Source organism: Podarcis tiliguerta, assembly GCF_965153285.1.
Source record: "Podarcis tiliguerta genome assembly, chromosome: 2".
Lineage (NCBI taxonomy): Eukaryota > Metazoa > Chordata > Lepidosauria > Squamata > Lacertidae > Podarcis > Podarcis tiliguerta.
Window position 1 is genome coordinate 119,431,495 of NC_139535.1, and position 22,316 is coordinate 119,453,810.

The window sequence follows — 22,316 nt, forward strand, 5'->3', positions numbered from 1 at the left end:
ACATCCTTTTCTCCTCCCATTTTTACCTCTGATCCAGCCTACAACCAGCATGCGGCCCCCAGGAAGCTTTCCATAAAGGAATATGGCCCCTAGGCTGAAAAGCCCCCCTCCTCTGCTGCAAAACATTCTTTTATTTCCCTGCGTTTATTCTAGGCTAAGCCCACCACACAGGGCCAGATTTAGGTTTGATGAGGCCCTAAGCTACTGAAGGTAATGGGGCCCTTGATATGTCCAGCTGTCCTTTGTCAACAACAAATTGTCACTGTTTTTTGTGTTGAATATATGCTATATGGTAATCTATGGACCTAATAGGTATCTAAAGCCATTTGCACATAGCAAAATATGTATTTTATCAAAGTAATTTGTTTTTTATCTTATATTTTGGAAATGTACACCCACCTTTTTTCCCCTTTAATTTTTTTGGGGAGCCCCAAGAGAGTGGGGCCCTAAGCTAGAGCTTGTTTAGCTTACACATAAATCCAGCACTGCCGCCACAGCACCAACGGGCCCTATTTTAGCCCCTTTCTAAAATCAACGAATCTGAGATCAGAGGGAGTGGGCAGGCCAGGCAGCAGAAATGCCCTGAGTCTCAGGAAGGCAGCCTCCCTTCCCAAGGTCTCCTGCCAGTTCTCCAGGACTCCTCATTTCCCCAGCTGTGGAGTACAAACAGCACCCCGCCCCTTGGCCTGTTTACACGGCAAATATCACAAGGGCTGCCATCTGTCAGGAGCTGGAGAAATGCCTCCAGACTCAGCAGGTAAGGGAAGAAACACCGGAGAGGCTTTAGCAACCGAGCCCAGCAGGCAGCCAGCCAGGGAGGCCCCAAATTCTGCCGAAGCCTCATCACATTGCCTTGTTTGCCACCCAGAGATCAGAAGAGCTTGCCGATGCCAAAGTGAGACACCCAGAAGTCACCCTGCCTTTCCCTGAAGCAATATCCTCGCGCATCAAAAAGCATGCAGAAAAATAAATGGGTTCGTCCCTAAGAGCTTAGCTAATTCATGCTGATATCTTTCACCTGCCCAATAACAATTTAATAACAACAATTTAAACACAGGAAAGTAGTGCGTAAAGCAGAGTGCATTGTGATGACCCCCAGACTTTGGAACTCCTTGCCCCTTGATGTACACCTGGCCCCCATCCCTGGGGGTTTCCAAAAAACACACAAAGGTGTACCTTTTCACCAAGGCTTCTATGAATCTGCAATGATGGTTTCCTTTCTGCAAATGTTGTTATTGGTTGGTTTGTCGTTCTAATTGTTTATCTACTGCATTTTATTGTGTTCACGCCATTGTAATCTACTGGTCTTCAACTGGTGGGTCAGGGCCTGATCCAAGGTGGATTGTCACAGCAGCAGCAGCAGCAGCATGCAGATGTGACGTAAAAACTTAATTAATGGGTTCCAAATGCATGTTTGGGCTAAAGGTGAATCCCAGGTCTGAAAAGGTTGACTACTGTTGTACTCAACCCTGACATCTTTGGTGAAGGGCTAGTAATACATATGCTAAATATATGCACAGCTCCTCCCCATAGGTTCCGATTCCCACCTGCTCCCCTTAGCCCTCTTTTATCTTCCCTACACCTTTAGACAGCCAGAGGTCAGCTTGGTTGTCCACAGACCCACCCAGCACCTGAAAAAGGCCCATCCTGCTGAGATCACATCAGGACAGGTGCTTACCCCCAAAAGAGGAAATACATCTCCCTCCTGAAAAAGGACACACATTCCCAACTCATATTCACATAATCTTTGCATAGAATAATATATAGGCGCAGAGGCAAGTTTTCACATACCGTATTGGCCTGAATATAAGCCGCACCCACAAATAAGCCCATAAGGTTGTGAATATAAGCCACACTTTTCACGGTTTGGGAGAATTTGGGAGAAAAAAATAGTGCAGCTTATATTCGGGCCGATACAGTAATTGCTGTCTTTTTTTCTTTTCTTTTTAATGCATCTTGCCATAGTGCAGAAGGCTGTGGCCAGGTGGCCTGTTAGACGTTTGGAATGGAGTTAGCTGTTGATGGGCAACTTTCTCCCCTAGTGCACCTGCTCCCCTGCACTCCACTTTCTGTTGCATCTCTCCTCATTCCTTAGGTAGGGCCAGCTCCAGGTTTGAAGAGACTAGTGCACTAGCTGACGGGTCTCCTCTGTTGGTGGGTGAATCTCTGGAGGCAACAGTACTCCAAGTAGCACAGTCTAAACTCAAGTTCACTTTCTCACAATGTAATGTAATGCAATGTAATGTTTCTTTGGAGGGATTGTGGGAAATTAAAACAGAAGCTAGAGCCAGCCTCCTTGCTCTGCTTGGAGCATCAGAAAAAGGGGGTGGGGACTAAGGCGGCCCAAAGATGCCACGTTGTCCTGTTGATGTTCCTATCCCAGGCGAGGGCCTGGTTTGGAATGAAATCTTAGCCTGTGCTTTTCCACTGACCTCCAATCTTCCCTTCAATACGCCAAATAATCAACATCCTACCATTTATTACTTTCTAGGGTTTAGGGGGGTCCCCCCAAATCTATAATGTATTTGACAGTCTCGAGTGACATTAAACATGGATCCCAACTCTGAAAAGGGTGAAGACGGCTGATTGCTGTAATCACTGCAACTCCTTGTAATCACTGTAGCTCTGTTAAAGAAGCCTGCCTAATCTGCAATCTCAGAAGCTGTTACATCAGCAGGGCAGGCGTGCCAAGCATTCGTGCCAGGGGCCTTGTGCCGCCTTTTGCTTTGCCAAGATAATGTTGAAAAGGTGAGCGGATTAGGCCCAGAAGCACAGGTGAGTCAACCTCCCAACTGATGTGCAGCTGGACCAGCCCTTTCCAAAGCTTATGAGCACCTTCACATTGGCCCATGCCACATATCTACCTGATAAATTAATCCACCCATGCACACGCTAGTGCTTATGTTAGTCCTCAGCATCTAGGGGGGGCAACATCTGCGCTGCAGAGGAACTAACTCCTGTTTGAGGCTGAGATGATCAAAATTATTTACAGCATGTGGGACCTTCAACATAATTTGCAGTGTAGCCTCACCATCTTGTGGAGTGCTCCTGTGCAAGGTTCCTGCCAACCAGACTGGCCCTTCTCTGCAACACTATTAGTTGTAAGGTGCTCAAGCAATGTATTCCATTCTATTCCCCAACAACGCTCTTTGCCGGGTTTTACATTCCCCCCCCCCCAAAAAAAAATATACACTGGGTGTTCTGTGGTTAGTGGGTACTGAGCCTGCTCAGTCCTCACTGGGCCGTTTGTTGGCCCCTTAGCTTGTTTTTCCTGAAAAGCTTGGGGTTTGTTTTCTTTCTTATTACTGCAAGCCTTGGGCTGCTCAGGGCATGCTAATAAATTCTTCTTGTTTCTCAAAAACCCTGCTTTGGCTCCATTTTCGTCATCACTCATACCTGAGTTTGCTATTAGAAGAAATAATATATTTTGGAGGCATGGAATAGACCTTAGCCACAAACAAAGTGTCAGGAGCTGGAGTCGGGAGCAGGTCAGAAATAAAACACTCAGTGTCAACTAAGTTAACTCTTTATTCAAACAAAACAGCTCAGGCCTAGTGATCCCAGCAACTCTTCCCAGTAGGTCTTGTCCCAGTAAAGCAGTTGCAAGGACTGAAGTCCTTCCCACTAAGGCTCCTCTCCTGGGTCCTTTCCGAGCAACCTGAGGCTCCTTCATCTTGTCTCTCTTTGCTCTGCCCTCTTCATTCCTCTCTGTGTTCTGGGATACCAGGGGGGATAAGACCTGGTCACAGCAGGAAGGGAAGACTCCCTGGCTTCTTCAGCAGCCTGCCTCATCTCTGTCCCTTCTCTCCAGCCTCCACTTCTGCCTCTAACTCTGGACTGCTCTCTGCCACAGCCTCTTCCTGCTCACTAAACCCTGTTACCAACACCTCCTCCTCCCAGTCTTCTTCCTCTTCTTCTGACCACACATTGTCATTCCACCACCAGTCCCCTAGCTCTGAGCCTTCTTCCCCTGGGGGTTCCCTAGCTGTTGCCTCTCACCATTTCTCTGCATCCAGCAGGTCCATGACACAAAGCTGCTTTCCAGCAAGTTCTGTTGCCACAGAAGCTACTTTCTGCTGCCATAAGTGAGCCAGTTTTGCTACAGGGAGTTCCATGTGATAAGACACCTAAGCTGCCCAGTCCTGTGGGCTCATAATGGGTAACAACAATTATAAAGCCTAAATATAAATCACTAATGAAAACCAGCTTTTTCTCAGTTATAATGCTAGCTGTTGAAAGCTTGCCACCCCGAAAAGTTCAGAATTAAAAGGGCAATTTTTGCACAGCTGAAATCAACCTAAAGGAAGGACACCTTAATCAGGCAATGGTATATTTCAAGTTTGGTAACTCTTGTGTTCACTTTAGTTTATATATTATTTCCTGTGTTTTCTCCAAGGACCTCAAGATTATTAATAATAATAATAATAATAATAATAATAATAATAATAATAATAATTTATATCCTGTCCTCCCTGGCCAAAGCCGGGCTCAGAGTGGCTAACAACAGTAAAAATAGCACAATTTACATAAAATCACAGTCAATTAATTAAAATACATTATAAAGTCAATTCAGAATCAAATTAATGGCAACCATTGGGCTAGAGTTCTATGAGGATTACAGAAGGAGGGGGGTCAGACTGTGCCTTGACCAAAGGCCAGGTGGAACAGCTCCGTCTTGCAGGCCCTGTGGAAAGATGTCAAGTCCCGCAGGGCCCTAGTCTCTTGGGACAGAGCGTTCCACCAGATCGGGGCCACGGCATATAGTGCTGTCAGCCCCACATCTTATGAGAATTTGAACCTGGTATTCTTGGTCTAATTCCACAAACAAACCACTACACCACAGTGCTAAAGAAGCATTTCACTTCTATGAGGCTCACACTGGATTTTCAGTGGAGATTAAGTCACATTTCATTACCACGCTAGAAAGAAAAGCCAGCATCTGCCCCCTTAATCATTTGCCATGAGGATGGAGCTGTGAAGGTCATCTGACAATGGCCTGTGGCCCAATCGTGTTTGCTCTAGAACCACTGCAGTCACCAACAAACACCCAGCAGGGAAAACCATGGTAAACTGCAAGATAAGCCAACACTGATTTATTTCCAAACCATTATTGATCAGGTGTGATGAGGTGGCAGAGGAACTTTCACAAGTACCATATTTTTCGCTCTATAAGACGCACCAGACCACAAGATGCACCTAGTTTTTGGAGGAAAGCAAGAAAAAAAATATTCTGAATCTCAGAAGCCAGAACAGCAAGAGGGATCTCTGCGCAGTGAAAGCAGCAATCCCTCTTGCTGTTATGGCTTCTGGGATAGCTGCGCAGCCTGCATTCGCTCCATAAGATGCATACACATTTCCCCTTACTTTTTAGGAGGGAAAAAGTGAGTCTTATAGAGCAAAAAATACGGTAATTCCGCAGCAAAACAAAAGTAGCCAGTAATTATCAATGCACCATCAGTTACCCACTTTTTTTCCAGCTGTGCCTTTAGGCCAAATCACCTGGAGGTATTTTTTTCCAAGGAAATAGCTGGATTTTAAATAGATATTTAGAATTCCAAGGGAGACAGAGAACGGCACCATTTCCCCTCTCCTTACCTCGGGGTCAGGCAGGTGAATGCCTACTGAGACCATTGGAGCTGCAGAAAGGGGTCCAAGCTTCATAAAAGATGACGCAGGCTCTGCTATTTTGGAAGCAGCAGATCCTTCTTCACTGCCATATCCTGGAGATGTAGCATTTTACTCTGTAGCCACACATGCCAGACACCCTAGGGGCAAAGCTTGGCCAGAAGAGGACCAGTCTGACCTGTTTCTTAGCCAGACTGTTAGAAAAGCCTGGGATGAAGCTTCAGCAATTAACTCCATCAGTCCTGTTTCCAAGCAGGAGGCGACTGCTTGCCAAGGAATTAAGAATCAGATCACTCTGTTTGGACATGTGGCCAAATTTAGTTGGCTACTGATTCAAAAATACACAAAAACCAAGCTCCCCACTCCTGGCTTACTAACAGTACATGTGAAAAGGATCTTGGGGTCTTGCTTAACACGAGTCAACAGTGTGATGAAACAGCAAAAAACCCCTAATGCTATCATAGGCTGCATCAGCAGAAATATAATGTCCAGATCAAGGGAAGTAATAGTCCCACTCTCTTCTGCCTTGGTCAGACCACACCTGGAATATGGTAGCCAATTTTGGGCACCACAATATAAGGAGGATATTGACAAGCTGGAACATGTTCAGAGGAAGGTAACCAAGATGTTCAAGGGTCTAGAAACCAAGCCTTATGAGAAGAAGTTGGGAATGTTTAGCCTGGAAAAGACCGAGAGGCGATAAGACAGCCATCTTCAAATACATAAAGGGCTGTCACGTGGAAGATGATCCCAGTACATACCGAGGGCATGGGTTTGCTTCCCTTGGAATAAATGTCACAGGAGACTTATGGTATTTCTGTGATAAAAGGTTTTGTTTGCATATGTATACAGGCTGGGCATAAGATAGAACAGGGCCAGCCCAGAACATTTTGTCGGGAGAGACAAAACAGAAATGCTGCCCCCTCTGCTGCCTCACCCTCCATCACATGCCCGCCCATCATGCACGTCCACCCACTGCAACCCAGAGGCAGTGGCAGTAGCACAGTGGCTGGAGGGTGTGCAGTGGGGGAGGCAGGAAGGTGCCAAGTGTGCAACAAAGGAGGAGGAGGAGTTGGGATTTGATATCCCGCTTTACCACTCCCCTTCAGGAGTCTCAAAGCGGCTAACATTCTCCTTTCCCTTCCTCCCCCACAACAAACACTCTGTGAGGTGAGTGGGGCTGAGAGACTTCAGAGAAGTGTGACTGGCCCAAGGTCACCCAGCAGCTGCATGTGAAAGAGTGGAGACCCGAACCCAGTTAAGAGTCTACCACTCTTAATCACTATCACACTGGCTCTCAAAGGGCAGGAGGTGGTGAGCTCCTCAAAAGCCTGATCTGCAACCCCTTCCAGGTACTCAGAGGCCACTGCCTCGTCTCACCTCAAAATGGAAGGTTCACAACACTAACACTCCATCAGACCCTGCTCCCCAACAATGGGGGGGGGGGGCATTTTAGCCATAGCTTCTCTCTATCACTTTCAGAATCAGCTTTGAGACAGCCAGTCTGTTGTTTTTTCCACACACACACAGGCAGAGGAAGGGGAGAAGAATGGCATCACCCTTTTGAGAAAGATGTATGGTATGGCTATTTAGTTTCTGGGACAACACATCACCTGTACTTGGCCATCTTTTTAGTTATGGAAAGACCCACTTTTTCCAACCAGAGGTTTCTCCCAAGCTAATGTTGTCCACCTGATTTGACCTTTTTAGCAATATCTTTTTACAACCATAGTCACAGCCCAAATGTCACTGCAACATGTTTCCTTAATTCCCACCACTATAGGACACATCTAGTCCTTTCCCCAGTCTAACCAAAGTGCTGCTTCCCTTGAAGCAACTACACTGATCTTTATCTTTCCACCACAGACCCTTCCCCCTCAGAGTATCTGTAAACATTTTGGAGCAAATTTGGCACCAGCCAGGAATGTGGACTCAAAGAGGCAAGAGAGGAGCCATTTTTAGCACACAGAATCACTTACGTCAGCACATTTATGAAGTGTGAGAAAATAACAGCAGAACAAAAGGCTGTTGTAAAATACGACATGGTGCATGGTGCATGGGCCGATCCCAGCTGTGCCACTACAATGGCTGAGACTGTGTAGGTTGAAATGCAAAGCCCACATGAGATGCACATTGGTTTCAGATGCAACAATGGTCAATACCAAATGGGCACTTTAAAGGTGCTTTAATTATCACTCTGTAATCTCCCCCCCCCTTTCAGTTTACAAGTATTACCACCATTCACAAATAAAGCTTTTTGAGCTTCAAATGTCACCTTGCTTGTCTCAAATAGTGAGGTCCAAGGCACTCCCCAATTTGCCTCCCTAGATGATGGTTCATAATATATTGTAGCCTCACTCAGATACAATTCCATCATGACATGTTTTGTGACATTCTAGACAGTGTGTGACCTTCACCCCTCTCCATTTTCTGCATTACCTGCCTACCAGGTGACCTCTCTGACTAAACGGACCAGATTGGGGAAATGCCTTTTCAATTTCCCATGGCTTGTTCAAAGGCCCTTTCTTTAAAAGGGCGGGGATGTGTACACCAGTAGGCACACACAGGGTAGGAACCCTGCCTCCCTGCAGGTATGGTTGGCCTACAATTTCCCATAATCCCTGACCATTGGCTGTGCTGGTTGGAACTGAAGGGAGCTGGAGCCCAGCAACAGTAAACCACTTAGTCTGAGGTTGCAGATGATTGAGCATTATTTAAATCCACTTAGTCAAATGAATGACTAATTAAACATCTGGAGGGCACCAGGTCCCCCACTCCTGATGAGCACACGAAACAGATGAGACAGCTACAAAACTGGCAAGCCTTTCCCAGCACTGTCAGTTTCACCACAGACTGGGCGGTGTGGGAGAGAAATGGAAGGGCTGGCCAGGCAGCAGATTCCCATAGTCACGTAAAAAGTAGGGAATGTGAGTCAGGGGGGCTTTGTCCCCAGTGCAGCAGGACCCCTCTTAGTGGTCCTAGTTCTACGCTAGTTTAATCCTTGGCATGCAAGTGTTCTGTGTGCAGAGTGCGAGTGGGTGCACATTGAGAAACAAAAGAACCTGTCCCACATGGGCAGTGTAACGGAAGAGGGAGCAGAAGGGTGTTCGACAGCAGGGGAGCGTGATGGAATGTGGGCTGGAGTTAGAGTGAGTGACAGGTGGACCGTGTCTCTCAAGAAGACAGTTGAAGGCTGCTGGGAAAGAGAGAGGCAGAAACAGAGAGGGAAGAAGGGAGGGACAGAGAGAGCTCATCCAAAAGACCTGTTCATTGAGCATTCACCCTCATTCACTTGCACAAAGCTTGCACACAAGGTTAGATGATACCCTGTATTCACTGAGCATTTGGTTTACTTATGTGGTGGTTATGCAACAATGAGCACTCGCTTTGGTTTGCTTGCACGGTAGCTACATATCTTCCCATTAATCAGTTGTTTATCCCACACTTTTTAGTGCAGTCCGCTGGTCACTTTCCTAATGGCAAGAAAGTCTGTTGTGGGTTTTTGTTGTTGTTTTTAATGTGGATTTGTTGCACCAGAACACTGCAATCCACTTTAATGGCACAAACCTAAATTTCCTCTATGCAGCTGAATGCCTCCTGCAAAATCAGTACTGGAGGTGACCAGTGAATGAGATGGGAGGGATAATGAAAGCCTAAGTAAAGGTAGCTTTTTCAGGGTTTGTTATGTGAGGTAAGGGCAGCCTTCCTCAAGCCGGTGCCTTTCAGATGTTGTTCGACTCCAATTCCCATCATCCCTGACCCCCTAGGCCAGGCATCCCCAAACTCGGCCCTCCAGATGTTTTGGGACTACAACTCCCATCATCCCTAGCTAACAGGACCAGCGGTCAGGGATGATGGAAATTGTAGTCCCAAAACATCTGGAGGGCCGAGTTTGGGGATGCCTGCCCCAGGCCATGCTGGCTGGGGCTGATGGGATTTGGAGTCCAACAACATTTGGAAGTCACCAAGCCAGGGAAGGCTGGGTGAGAATATCTGAACTTCTCTTTTAGTATTCTGCATGAAATGGCTACTTGTTCTAGGTCCTATATTCTAGAAATAAATACATGTTTACTGTTTTAAATGTCAGTGTTCTAGCCTAGGTTGATTACAAGGTTGGTGTATCCCATCCCACATGTCTAGTCAAACAACAATAGAGAGAAAGAACCCTTTTGCCCGCTATGACTCAGTAGGTGTGGCAGTACTGTATTGCAAGGACCATCAAGGGACCTCTAGACTCAGCAGAGTAGCTGATCTCATCACCCTCTGGGCCTCTAGGGGACCCTGAGAACGTCACAGACCATCTGTAGTAGCAAATTCTAGGGACAGGTTTGCCATAGTGCAGTTCAGGAGCCATAACTCAGTGGCAGAGTACACGCTTGGCTTCAACACCTAACATGACATTCTGTGGCTAAAATTATTTCTGGGAGCAGAGCTGGGGAAGACCTCTGCTTGTGACCCAGTATTGCTGCTGCCAGTCAGGATGACTTGGCATGAAAAAGCTGCCTGTATCCTCACCACACACCTGCCCAACTGTGACTCACCAATCCGAAGGCAGCCCATCATCCACGCATGGGTCCCAATGCAGTGCATGCAGAGAAAGCTGGAAGGGATCATCACCACACATTCAGGCACATTTGGGCTGGTTGCCTTTTTACCATTGCTCATCTTCTTTCTTGGTGACTGCATTCCTAGAATCCTAGAATTGTAGTGTTGGAAGGGAACGTGAGGGTTATGTAGTCCAACCCTCCGCAATGCAGGAATCTGTTGCCCAACATGGGGCTCAAACCCATGTTCATGAGATTAAGAGTCTCACGCTCCACCAACTGAGCTGTCCTATGCACACTTTCTGAATAAACATGCAGAGGATTGCACTGTTAGCTGCTGAGACGGGATATCAATTGAGTGAAGCAGAAAGCGCAAGACACACCGGCTCCTCCTTGCCTACGCATCTGATTGCTATCCAGATTTTTCTCCATGTCAGCAAGAGAGTCTTTAAACTCCCACGAGGCAAAGATGGGAGCCTGTCCAATATAATGTGTATCTCAGCAGCACTGGCCAGGGGCCTCCTGAACCTTTAATATTTGTGTGGAAGAGGAAATTTCAACAGGTGTAGCTTGTCATGCCTGCTACACCTGCTTAAATTCCAACACAACTATTAAAGGTGCAAGAGCTGTCTCTTCGTTTGTATCTGGATTCCTTAAGCTCGGCTCTTCTTCATCCTCACACAGCAGGCCTGAGAGATGGGCTCCTTTTATCCTCATGGTACTAAAGAGTGGTCACCAACAACAGGTGGGGTAATGACCAGACTGTCCCATTTCAGACTCAAGTAATGAGATGAGGTCTCAAAACGACTGAAGGCTCCTTCGTAAACACACCCTAATTCTCTGCATATGAAAATCTAGGTGTCGGCTAGTGGATAAAGATATTTTTGCACCTAGGAGCATTGCCTCATACAAACCCAGCCACACCATCTGCTGCTTGGGAGGAGTGAAAGTAGCAGGTAGCAGCTGGACCCTCACAACACCCAGAAAACCTACTGCAGAGCTGAGCCCTGTATCACCTTGTGCAGACTCTAAATCACAGCAGCAGTGCTGGTGAATCTTTACAACATTCCTGCAAGGTGGGCTGGTATTATTTTGCATAGAAAGGGGGGCTAAGGCTTTGTGGAACATGGAAAGCTGTTTTACGTCAGGTCAGACTGCAGGTCAGCCCAGTATTGTCCACTCTGACTGGCAGCAGCTCTCCAGGGGTCTGTGGCAGAGAGGGTCTTTCCCCACACCAGCTACATCAATCCTTTAACTAGATATGGCAGGCGCTGATCCGAGGGCCTTCAGAATGAAAAGCCTGTGCTCTTCGCTCTGGGCCTTCCAAAGGGCTCGCTGCTGCATTCACTCATGGAAAAGGAAAGAGATGAGCCAGGGACTTGGCTCTTGGCTGCTGTAGGAAACAAGCACAATCTCAAGTTGTTTCTACCTTTGGTTCCTATCTCATATGAGTTTGCCTTTAGCCCTTACAAAATAACATTCCCAGATTCCCAGGATTACACAGCTGATAAGTTGCATTTACGCCGTATTCTTTGCTGCTCCCACTTACTGCAGTGAGTGGCCGGATTCTGTCTTCTGAAGGCAGCATCCCCAAGCTCCAGCACCCTGCCTTCCTCACCTCTCTGATTTCCTAATACAAGCAAGTTGCAAGCAAGTTAAAACAGCATCAGCCCCAATTGTGTCCTTGGGGTATCCCACTGTTTACATCCCCACCCTTGGCACGACTCTTCCCCGACGACTGCAGCCCCTGTGTTGTTGATCAGGACAGCTGTTCTTCCGGCATGCAGCGCCAGCTCTGAGCGTCCAAGCAACTTCCTAAGGGGCTCTCACCTCCCCCACTTTCCTGCCCGTGGCCGCAGGGAGAAGAGAGTCTGCCTGTCGCCAGAAATCCGGCCTGCACGGGCAGCCAGCCAAACCTGGGGCCTGCCGTTTTCTTCCTGGCTATGTTTGGCTACTTCTGTCCCCAAAAGGCCATCGCCCTTCCTCAGACCAAAGAGAACAGTCAAGAATTCCCCTGGGGAGCCTCCTTCCTCTGGGTTTGATTGTATGGTGGGCTGGGCTGGTGATCAGGCAGGCTTGTGCGGAATGAGGACTGTTTGCTTGGTTTTGGAACAACTTCCTAGAACTCAGGGACTTGAGGATCTGTCTGCTTACATATGTTGACATATGCTGCACAGCTTCGTTGACAGCCAGTGTGGTACAGTGCTGGACTAGGACTTGGTAGACCAGGGTTCAAATCCCCACTTGGCCATGAAGCTCACTGGGTGACCTTGGGTCAGACGCTGCCTCTCAGCCCTACCTACCTCACAGGGTTGTTGTGGGGATCAAATGAGGAGAGTGGAGAAGCATGTATGGCACTTCAAGTTCCTTGGAAAAAAAGTGAGATATAAATGGAATACATAAATTGAACCACAGTCCAATCCTGGTTGCCTTCATACCAGGGTGAAAACCTTGGTCTGCTAAAACAGCTTTGGAAATAATAACCAAGTGTGGGAGTACTTCTGAGACCAAGTGCTTGTCTTTCACCGCTGAGTATTGACACCCTGCCTTCTCATCTCTTGGATTGCAAAGGAAGACTCGTATTTTCAGAAAGCCAGTTCAAGTGCTCTCACATACTGGTCAGATGCAAGCTATTGGCTGCATTTATTTTCCTGCTTGTTAGAGATTGGTATCCCACCCTTCCTCCAAGGAAATCAGCTCACCAGTTTTTGCCTTATGGCAATGCTGTGAGAGAGGGGAGGCCAAGCGACAGGCTTTGCCCAAAGTCATCCAGGTCCCTTCCCAGTACATTCCAAGAGGGAGAGGGCATGGGGACAAGATTTTGTCACTGTCCCATTTCTTCTAGAGGTCTATTGTTAACTTCCCAAATTCTAGAGACGAAAGGGTATGTTTAAAAAACAGCAGCAGCATTTAAGCTGGAGTCCTGGGGGCAGGGAGTGGCGTCCTTGCCTGTTAGCACTAAAATAAAAGAGGGAAAATAGAGTGACTTGTGCTTGTTATAACTTGACACCGATTGCTTGCTTCCTCCAGAGAACCAGGAAAGGAATCCATCATCTCAAAGGGGTGGATGGTGGAGTAGACCAGTTAGCAATAAGCAGGAATCTCATTTGGTCCAGATGTACCACGGCAATGAACCAATGAGGACAGTGGTATAACAATTTTAAAAACTGCCACCAAAGCTAAGGGGGTCCGGGATGGCTCCAAATTGAATGGGGGACCATGTGTTGAGAGTCCTGCATTGCAGGAGGTTGGACTAGATGACCCTCAGGGTCCCTTCCAACTCTGTAATTCTATGATCAGAAGCAAAGGACTGCAAGAGGTTCATGAACCCCATGACTCATTGATCCATCTCAGATTCCTGGCAATCCCAGCTTTTATTTTATAGTGAAGATTACATTTCAAACTATGTTTTCACACAAACAGATATAAAGAAGCCCAATGGCATTAGATGCAGGCTTTAAAAAACAAAACCATGTGGTATCTCTCTCGTTCAATCCATGCAACTGACTGCCTGATTTATAGATACTACACTAGTATAAAGCTAGAACTCTAAAAATAAATAAATGAACAATTTCTTTTTAAAGGAATCTAAATTCAGTGGAAGGCACCAGATTTCATATGTGCACACCTGTGGGAGTAAGCAATCTGATCTGTAATTAGATATTGATGAAGGTAGGGATAAGCACTCTTGAGCCACCTCAAAACAGCTAAACTCTAATGATTTTCATTGTGGGTTGGAGATGTTAAGCAGTTTGTGTGAGAATGATCCAGCATGGTTTGTGTGGGCATGCAAGGGATCCCAGGGCTTAAGGACCCAAAGGGCACATTTGCTCCTATACCTTCTAAACATTTGTCCTGTTGATGCTTCTGAATAGGTCTGCACACAGCACAGCTTCTACCCATACGCAGGATCTTATGATCCCCACATGCATTAGCCTGCTCATTCCTAGACCAGTGCAATCTATGGGTAATACTGGCCGAGTTTATATGGTGGTTTTGAAGATTACTGAGCTGGTATGCAGAGCACTTTGCATACTCAGAAACTCTAAATAAATGCTTAATACATAATAATAATAATAATAATAATAATAATGTGCTGTCCATGTAGGAATTCTAGAACTCCAAACCCTAAGGGGCAGTAGATAATAGATCTCAACAGGGCTTACATCTCTGACAAAATTCCTTGGGATGGGCATCTGTTCCTACTTACTTGGGAGCAAGTCCCTTTGAACTCAGTGGGACTTACTTCTGAGTAGACATATACAGACGTGTGCATGTTATTTCATCTCCTGTCAGAGATACAGTGTGGATTAACTGAGCTCCTTGGAAGAAGGCAAGGTACAAATGTGAAAAACAAAGATTGCATGCATAGTGGCTTTAACCATTTGCTACATTGCCACGATTAGAAAGGGTGTGTGTGGAAACAGACAAACCGAGCAAAGCCAGTGGCCACACAACTTCTGCAGAGTACAGCACTGAAAACAATTGCGACCAAAGAAGTAAAGTGGACAGGTTGGGTGCTACGAATGCTGGTCCAGGAGAGACTTGAGAGAGTGTTTGTCAGCCCTGTGCTAAAAGGTTATGCGCGCACACACACACACACACACACACAGAGAGAGAGAGAGATTCCGGTTATGGAAAATGGCTTCATGTCTTTTCTGGAGCCAAGAACATGCTGAACCCTGGCCCTGTTTGTGCCAGTGGTTTTGCTATCACATTGACTCAGAGCAGCCTGCAAAACCAGCTCTGGGCATAATGACAAACAGGTAGCTTATCCTGACTGGCTCCACATGCTCACTTGGGGACAGGAGAAGCCTCCCTGTCATTCAGAGCCACCTGCCTACCCAGTCACAACAAAAACCACCTGTTGAGACGCAGCATCCAGCTGCAGAGCATCGGTACTCACCCATCGGATCCCCTGGATCCTGGGGGCGCTGCCCACCTGCCCCTCCAGCTGGATCTGATAGCTGTAGCTGCGGAACAAGTGCATCTTTTTCCAAATCACTTCGAGAAGACTTTCTTCTGGGATGGGATCCATGAGCCCCTTGGGGAGCCGGGGCAAGTCTGAGACGTCACCAGGCAGAAGCCCGACATTCCACCTTCTTCCCTGTCCCCTCCATGCCACCTTGGGGAGCAAAGGGAAGCAGTGAGAAAATAAAAAAAGCATTTTGCTCATGCTGCATTCTGCCTGTGCAATGGGAGGGCAGGGCTTCTTATCAGTTCCTCTGCCCCCCCCCCCAACTGCAGTACTGTAATATTGTTGTTATTTATATTTCTGTATTACTGCAATATCACAGCACTCCAGGGTGCTTAAAGCACGTTGCCGACACTGTCTTAATACTCCTAACTACAACCCTGTAAGGTGGGTGAAGATGCTTAACTCCAGGGACTGAAGGTAAGAGCAGTTTTCCTTGCCTAAGGCTACCACTTAAGCGATATTAAGGGTGACATCTGAATTCAGGGCTTCCTGGCTCACAGCTGGCAACTCTAGCATGCCTCCGTTCTCATGGCTCATTCGTCTGCCAGCCAATATAGATGGTGGCTGCGCCGGGTATCTGGCAAAAGTGGTGCCGCTTCGTCGTTCTTCCATGGACTCTGGTCCGCAAAAGCTTCTGGCTATCAAACATCCGTTAGCCTTGGTTGGAGGTGTCACGAGGTGGGTTGATTTTGCGGCTTCCCCTCCGCTGATGTCGCTTCTCGCAGGCTTTTAACTCAGCTGCTTATAGCTCGGCGCCCGCACAACCATCCGAGGCGCTGCCATGCCCGCACCCCACCTGTCGCCAACAGGTAACCTTCCTCGGGCACCACGCACTCACCTTCATGCCCACTACTCGGCCCGCCTGGAGAAGCCTGTCCAGAGTGGGGGCGCTCTCTTGGGGGGCCCGGATGGATGACCTTACGGGGAAAAGAGGCGAGCCGAACCATCCTCGGGCAGGAGAAGCCCCGAGGAATCCAACGCGGAACCCATTGGAAGCGACGGCTTTTCGGAGCCGGTACGTGCTTTACGCAAAGAGCCCTGGCCGGCTGGCCCGTTTAGACACGCGCGCGCCCCCGCCCGCTGGCGCTGGAGCAGAAGCCGCCACCAGGATCTTGCTCTGGGCTTCCTGGTCCCGCACTCGCCCAGGACGGAGAGCGAGGGCTCCGGCAGCGCCTTCCCTCTCCGCCAGCCCGGCGAGCAAGAGCGCGACAACGCGCCGCCGGGGCTGCAGGCAGGCAGGCAGGCAGGAGAGCGCCTGGCGCGCCGCCCGGAAGCTCTGGGCTGCAAAAGGCGCTCGCGGAGGCCGGGAGCGCCACGCCCCACCACCCGCGCCACCCCACCCGCGGCTGGGGAAGGGACCTGGCAGGCAGCGGCGCTTCGGTGAAGCGAGTCTGGAGGAGCAGACTCGAAGCAGCCGGACCAGCGCCCCGGCAGCCTTCAGAAAGCAGCAGAGAAACGGGCCCCAACGCCCTCCTACAAGGGGCGGCCCAAGATATTTTGGCCCCCCAGGCAGACCGCAAAATGGGCCCCCTCTCCGGGCCAAAGAAGAAGGGGCGAATGAAGAGCTACTACATTACAAACAAGGAGGCGGGGAACAGCTATATCGGTCACAAGGGGTGGGAGGGGGAATTGGTTTGTTTTATGTTTATTTTTTATTTATAAAATTTGTATACCGCCTCTCATCCAAAGATCCCGCGGCGGTTACCAACATAAAAATACAAAAGCAAACAAACCAATAAACCCCGCTCCCACAAACACATTTTAAAAGCCATAGGGCCCAGCTCACCTGGCTTTGAGAAGGCAGAGCAAGGGCTGGTGGGAGACCCTCAAATGTTGCTGGGGGCACCAAAAAAATCCTCAAGGGCAGCATGTGGCCCTTGTGTTGAACCACCTTTGTTTAGGATGATGTTAGTCTGAATTAGTCACTTAATACATACAGTGGTACCTTGGGTTACAGACGCTTCAGGTTACGCGATTTCGGGTTGTGCACCGCACCGAACCCGGACTGACTGGAATGGGTCACTTCCGGGTTTCGGCCTTCGCGCCCGCGCAGAAGCACTAAATTGCGCTTTGCGCATGCGCAGAAGTGCTGAATCATGACCCGTGTGTGCGCAGACATGGCACTGCAGGTTGCAAATGCTGTGGGTTGCGAACGTGCCTCCCGCACGGATCACGTTCACAACCCGAGGTTCCACTGTAATTACATTTTCATTCTGGATTTACAGCTGTCCATGGAGGCACAGGTCAGGGCGGTTGTCTACCAGCTCCATCTCGTACGCCAGCTGAGATCCTACCTGCCTGCACATTGTGGCACATGCTTTGGTTCTCCTACTTAGATTACTGCAATGTGCTCTGTGTGGGGCTACCAGTGAAGGTGACTTAGAAACCAGTCCCATCAGATGTCAAGGAGATAAATCACTACAACCTTTAGAAGACACCTGGAGGCAGCCCTATATAGGGAAGTTTTTAATGTTTGATGTTGTATTGTGTTTTTACTAAACAAATTTGTTGGGAGCCACCCAGGGTGGCTCGGGCAATCCAGTCAGATGGGGGACATGTTAAAATGCCTATAAACATACTTCCTATTCTCAATATAATATTAAAACACAGAGATACACATGTGCAGCAAAAGCAGACATATTAAGTCAGGCAGGCTGCAGATCCATCCAGCTCAGCGTTGTCTACAGTGGACCAGTCAGGATACAAGGCAGTCGTCTTTCCCAGGCATATCTGGAAATGCCAAGGATTGAACTTGGGACCTTTTGCATGCAAATCATCCACTTCACCACGGAGCTCTGCTCAGGGCCATCTTAAAAGGGCCAACCTTTCCTTAAAAAAGGTTCCCCAGAGTTGTTGACCTTTTTACCTTTTTGTAGGGACCTGACACCACACTTTCACTCTAACAAGTCCATAGAACAAAATAAAATGAAAAAGCAGAAGGAATTCTAATGAAGTCCTCAGTTCCAAAGCAAGACTCATTCAAGACGCAACAGTTCTTCTAATTCATCCTCATGATTCAAATTATCACATATCAAAAAGTTAAAGCAATCACCAGTTTGTTGTTCTTTAAATAAATTGATAAAGACACAGACAATGAAGTTCCCGGCCAATTTGTGTTTAAGTACAAAGCTGACGTTTTCAAATATTGTGGGGGGGGGGGGGGGGTGTGTAAAGCAGTGACATCCTAAACCTAAAAAGGAAGAAGAAGAAGAGGAGGAGTTTGGATTTGATATCCCGCTTTATCACTACCCTAAGGAGTCTCAAAGCGGCTAACATTCTCCTTTCCCTTCCTTCCCCACAACAAACACTCTGTGAGGTGAGTGGGGCTGAGAGACTTCAGAGAAGTGTGACTGGCCCAAGGTCACCCAGCAGCTGCAGGTGGAGGAGCAGAGACGCGAACCCAGTTCACCAGATTATGAGACTACCACTCTTAATCACTACACCACACTGGCTCTCCCAAAAAGGGGCCTGTTTCCGGTAGTGGTAGCCTGCTGAGGGCGTCCGCATGGCCCATGACCACCTGAGGAAGCGAGGAGACAGCACTTGGGGGGTCTGCTTTTCGGGGGTAAACAAGCCAAGCAACAGCTTGTGGTCAGTCACCTCGGTGAAGGGCTGCCCGTACAAGAAATCATGGAATTTTTTTACTCCCTTCACGATTGCCAGACCCTCCTTGTCGATTTGCGAGTAGTTTCGCTTGGTTGCGTTGAGTGTCTGGGAAAAGTATGCCACCGGTACCTCTCTTCCATCCGGGAGTTGGTGTCCCAGGACAGCGCCAATGCCATAGGGCGAGGCGTCGCATGCTAGCATCACCGGCAGCCTCTCGGCGAAGTGTGCCAAGACCGAGTTTGAGACAAATCCTTGACTGCCTGGAATGCACCCTCCTGGCGCTGGCCCCACACCCAAGGGGCCCGCTTGTCCAGGAGTCTGTGTAGGGGCTCCGCTACCGCCGCCTTGTGGGGAAGGAAGGAATGGTAAAAGTTCAATAGTTCGAAGAAGGCCTGAAGTTCAGTCTTGCTCTTGGGCGCTGGGGCATCACAAATGACCCGTACCTTGTCCCCAGTCGGGTGGACCCCTTCTGCGTCCACCATAAATCCCAGAAAGTCCCCCTGAGGCACTCCTAGTAGACATTTTCCCCACTTCACCTTGAGACCCGCCGTCTGGAAACGGTGCAGAACGGTGCGGAGGCGGTCCTCAAACTCCTCTGGTGTGGGCCCGGCAATCAACATATCATCGAAGAAGGGGGTGACGCCAGGAATCCCTTTAAGGAGAGAGTCCATTAGATTCTGGAATATGCCACACTGACACCGAATTGCAGCCGCTTTAACCTGAACGCTCCTCTGTGCGTCACAATCATCTGTGCCTCTGCTGTGGCCTCATCTACTGGCAGCGGTTGATATGCTTGGGCCAAATCCAGCTTGCCAAAAAATTTCAACCCAGCCAGGATGGCAAGGACATGGCTGACCACTGGCACTGGGTATGCATGGGCCGTGAGGGCCTTGTTTATGGTACATTTGTAGTCTGCGCAGATGCGGACCGAAACATTAGGCTTGACGGATGTGACGATTGGGGTTTCCCAGGGGGCATTAGGCACCGGCTCCAGCACTCCTTGCTCCACAAGCCAGTCCAATTCCTCGTCTATACGGGGTTTCAGGGCGAACGGGACCCGGCGGGCCTTGAGCCTGACCGGTCGTACTGCGGGGTCAAGCTGTAGAGCAATGGGGGGGCCCGTATACTGTCCCAATTTCCCATCGAAAACCCCCAGAAATTCCTTGCATATGGCGTCCACATTCACTTGTAAGCTAGTGTGGTTCACCCCGGTGACGGCTAGCCCCAGTGGTCCAAACCATGCCAATCCCAGTAAGCTAATGTAGGGGCCCTTGACCACAAGCAAGTCCAGTTGCCGCGTCCGTCCTCGGTATTGCACCCTGAAGGTCCCCACCCCCATTGTGGGGACCTTACGTTTCTGGAAGTCCCGGAGGGTGAATGGGGCCGGCCTGAGTTTGGGACCCCCAGTAGGACACAGTTTCCTTAAGGTCCTTGCCGAGATTATGGATTATGGAGTTGAACCCGTGTCAAGGTCCCTGCAGCATGGGGCCCCCTCTATCTGTACCTCTACATAAATTTTCTCTACGTTGGGGTGGGGCAACTGGTATACCTGGAAGTCCGTGAGCTCCGTTGAGTTGCCTTGGTGCGTTGGGCCCCGGGACCTGGGGCTCTTGGATTGGTCATCTGATGCCTGGCGTCGGGTGGGCCGAGCCCGACACACCCGGGCGATGTGTTCTGATTTTCTGCACTGCCTGCACTCTGCATTGAGGAAACAGCTCGTCCTCCTCGTGACTTTCCCCGCAGCTTGCGCAGTTCCCTCCTTCTCGTCGAGGCAGCTGTGGTATGTGGGCTGCTTGAGTGCGCTGCTGTACTCGGTGCACCTCCTCCCTGTCAGATCCTGAGTCGTCGGTGAGGTCTTCGTGGTGGACCCTCGGTTGGGACGGCTGGCTCGGCCGTGCCTCTTGTGTCGACCTCTTGGCAGCTTCCAATTCCAGGGCCTCCTCCAGAGCGACCTGGAACGTTAGGTCCTTCTTAGCGTAGAGGCGTCGTTGCAGCTTCTCATCCTTCAGGCCACCGACGAGGCGGTCACAAAGCATGTTCTCCAGCTCTGAGAAGTTGCAGAACCGGGCGGCTTGGCGGAGAGAGGTCACAAACCCAGTTATGGTTTCCCCAGGGGCTTGTCGCTTTGCATAGAAGGCATTTCGACGAGCCACCACTGAGGGCTGCGGCGAAAAGAGCCCCTTCAGCTGTTCCATTATTGTTTTGTATGGAACAGTAGCGACGTCTTCAGGCGCAAGGAGAGCCCGGGCGATTTCAAACGTCTCCTCTCCGCAGACGCTGAAGAATATCGCCCTCTTCTTGGCGGTGCTGCAGTGCTGTGTGTGGCAGTCAGCTCAGCAGGATCCCACCTTCGTCGCCAGTGAAATATACTCAGAGTCACAAGTGATTTCATGCTCTTTATTCAGCTCATAGTGGTGAGGAGGAATGAATAATAGTCCCCTCAAAGTATCTGCTTTATATACATTATTTACACAATGGGCTGCACATGATTGGCTAATTCCGGAATTCTACTGTATGCCAATCAGGTTGTGGATTCACTTCTATCTGGAGCATGAATGGGTGGTTCCTGCCAACCAATCATACTGCTACATTGTTCTAGGACCAATCAGACTGCTGCATTTTGGATCCTATTGTTCTAGGACCAATCAGACTGCTGCAGTTTGGATCCTATTCAACTCAGTACATAACAAGACTGAACTGCTAATTTGCTCCAGCAAAATCTAAATGTCTCATGACACCTTAGAGCCTAACAGTGTTTTTGTGGCTTTGGTAGACTTCACTGCATAACAGAAAGAGTCATCCCTCCCTAGAATAGAGGTAACAACACAGGTCTGTGCCACTTCTTTGTCAGGCTCAAATATATACAAGATAAGAACAGAGTGACTAATTTCATAGCAGCAGCCACTGAAGACATCGGCTTTCAAGCTATTACATGCTAATTTAACACGTGAGAATGAAACCCAAACTGCCCATAAATCCACCCTGAATACAAACATATTGTATTGTATGTTTTTGTAGGCCACAGCCCAGTTCAGCAGACGCATGCCTTTATTATGATTGCACTGGCGTGCGGTGAAACGTTTAATAGGGGAACGGTAAGGGCTAGAGGTGCCAGCTTGTGAGGGGGGTTGCGGGGGGAGGGGAGTGCGCTTGACCTCCAGGTGTCCAGGGATGCATGAGCATTGGGCCTCCCTCCCTAAGGGTGGCTCCTCTGGGGGGAAGAGGCAGAGGCTGGACACGGCGCCTCCCGGCTCAGCTGGCCACTTCGTGCCATGGTGGCCACTGCAAACGGAGGCTCCGGGTGCAGTGCTGCTTCGGCGCAGCATGGCGGAGGCGGGTGAGGGCAGTGAGCTGATGCCGGGAGGTGCTGCATCCAGCCTCCGCCTCTTCCCTGGCACCCTCCAGAACTTGGTGCCCTGCCCCTCTGTGGGTAAGATGCCCCTGATGCTGGAGCCCTGCTGCCTCCTTCCCAAAGCTGCACGGGCTTTAGAAGGGTAGTGGGAGGGCTCTTGGACCCATTGGAAGGAGGCGCCAGGGAAACATTTAGGTCCCCCAGTCCACCG

General features: G+C 49.1%; 1 protein-coding gene across 4 annotated transcripts in view; it reads right to left on the bottom strand.

The window, feature by feature from the left end:
* The window catches only part of RAPGEF3 (Rap guanine nucleotide exchange factor 3), a 49,522-nt gene extending 32,806 nt beyond the window's left edge, over nucleotides 1-16,716 (bottom strand). Inside the window, exons 1-2 of one of the 4 annotated variants that reach the window (XM_083428229.1) lie at nucleotides 15,986-16,716; nucleotides 15,076-15,294 (exon numbers count right to left, since the gene is read on the bottom strand). In XM_083428229.1, the coding sequence (XP_083284355.1) occupies nucleotides 15,076-15,294; nucleotides 15,986-15,991 (225 nt within the window). In that variant the 5' untranslated portion in view covers nucleotides 15,992-16,716. Of the gene's footprint in view, nucleotides 1-5,595; nucleotides 6,300-10,166; nucleotides 10,302-15,075; nucleotides 15,295-15,985 lie in introns of those variants that run through there. The other 3 variants (XM_083428228.1, XM_083428230.1, XM_083428231.1) reach the window with 3 other exon arrangements.
* Between the last annotated feature and the right edge of the window lie 5,600 nt (nucleotides 16,717-22,316).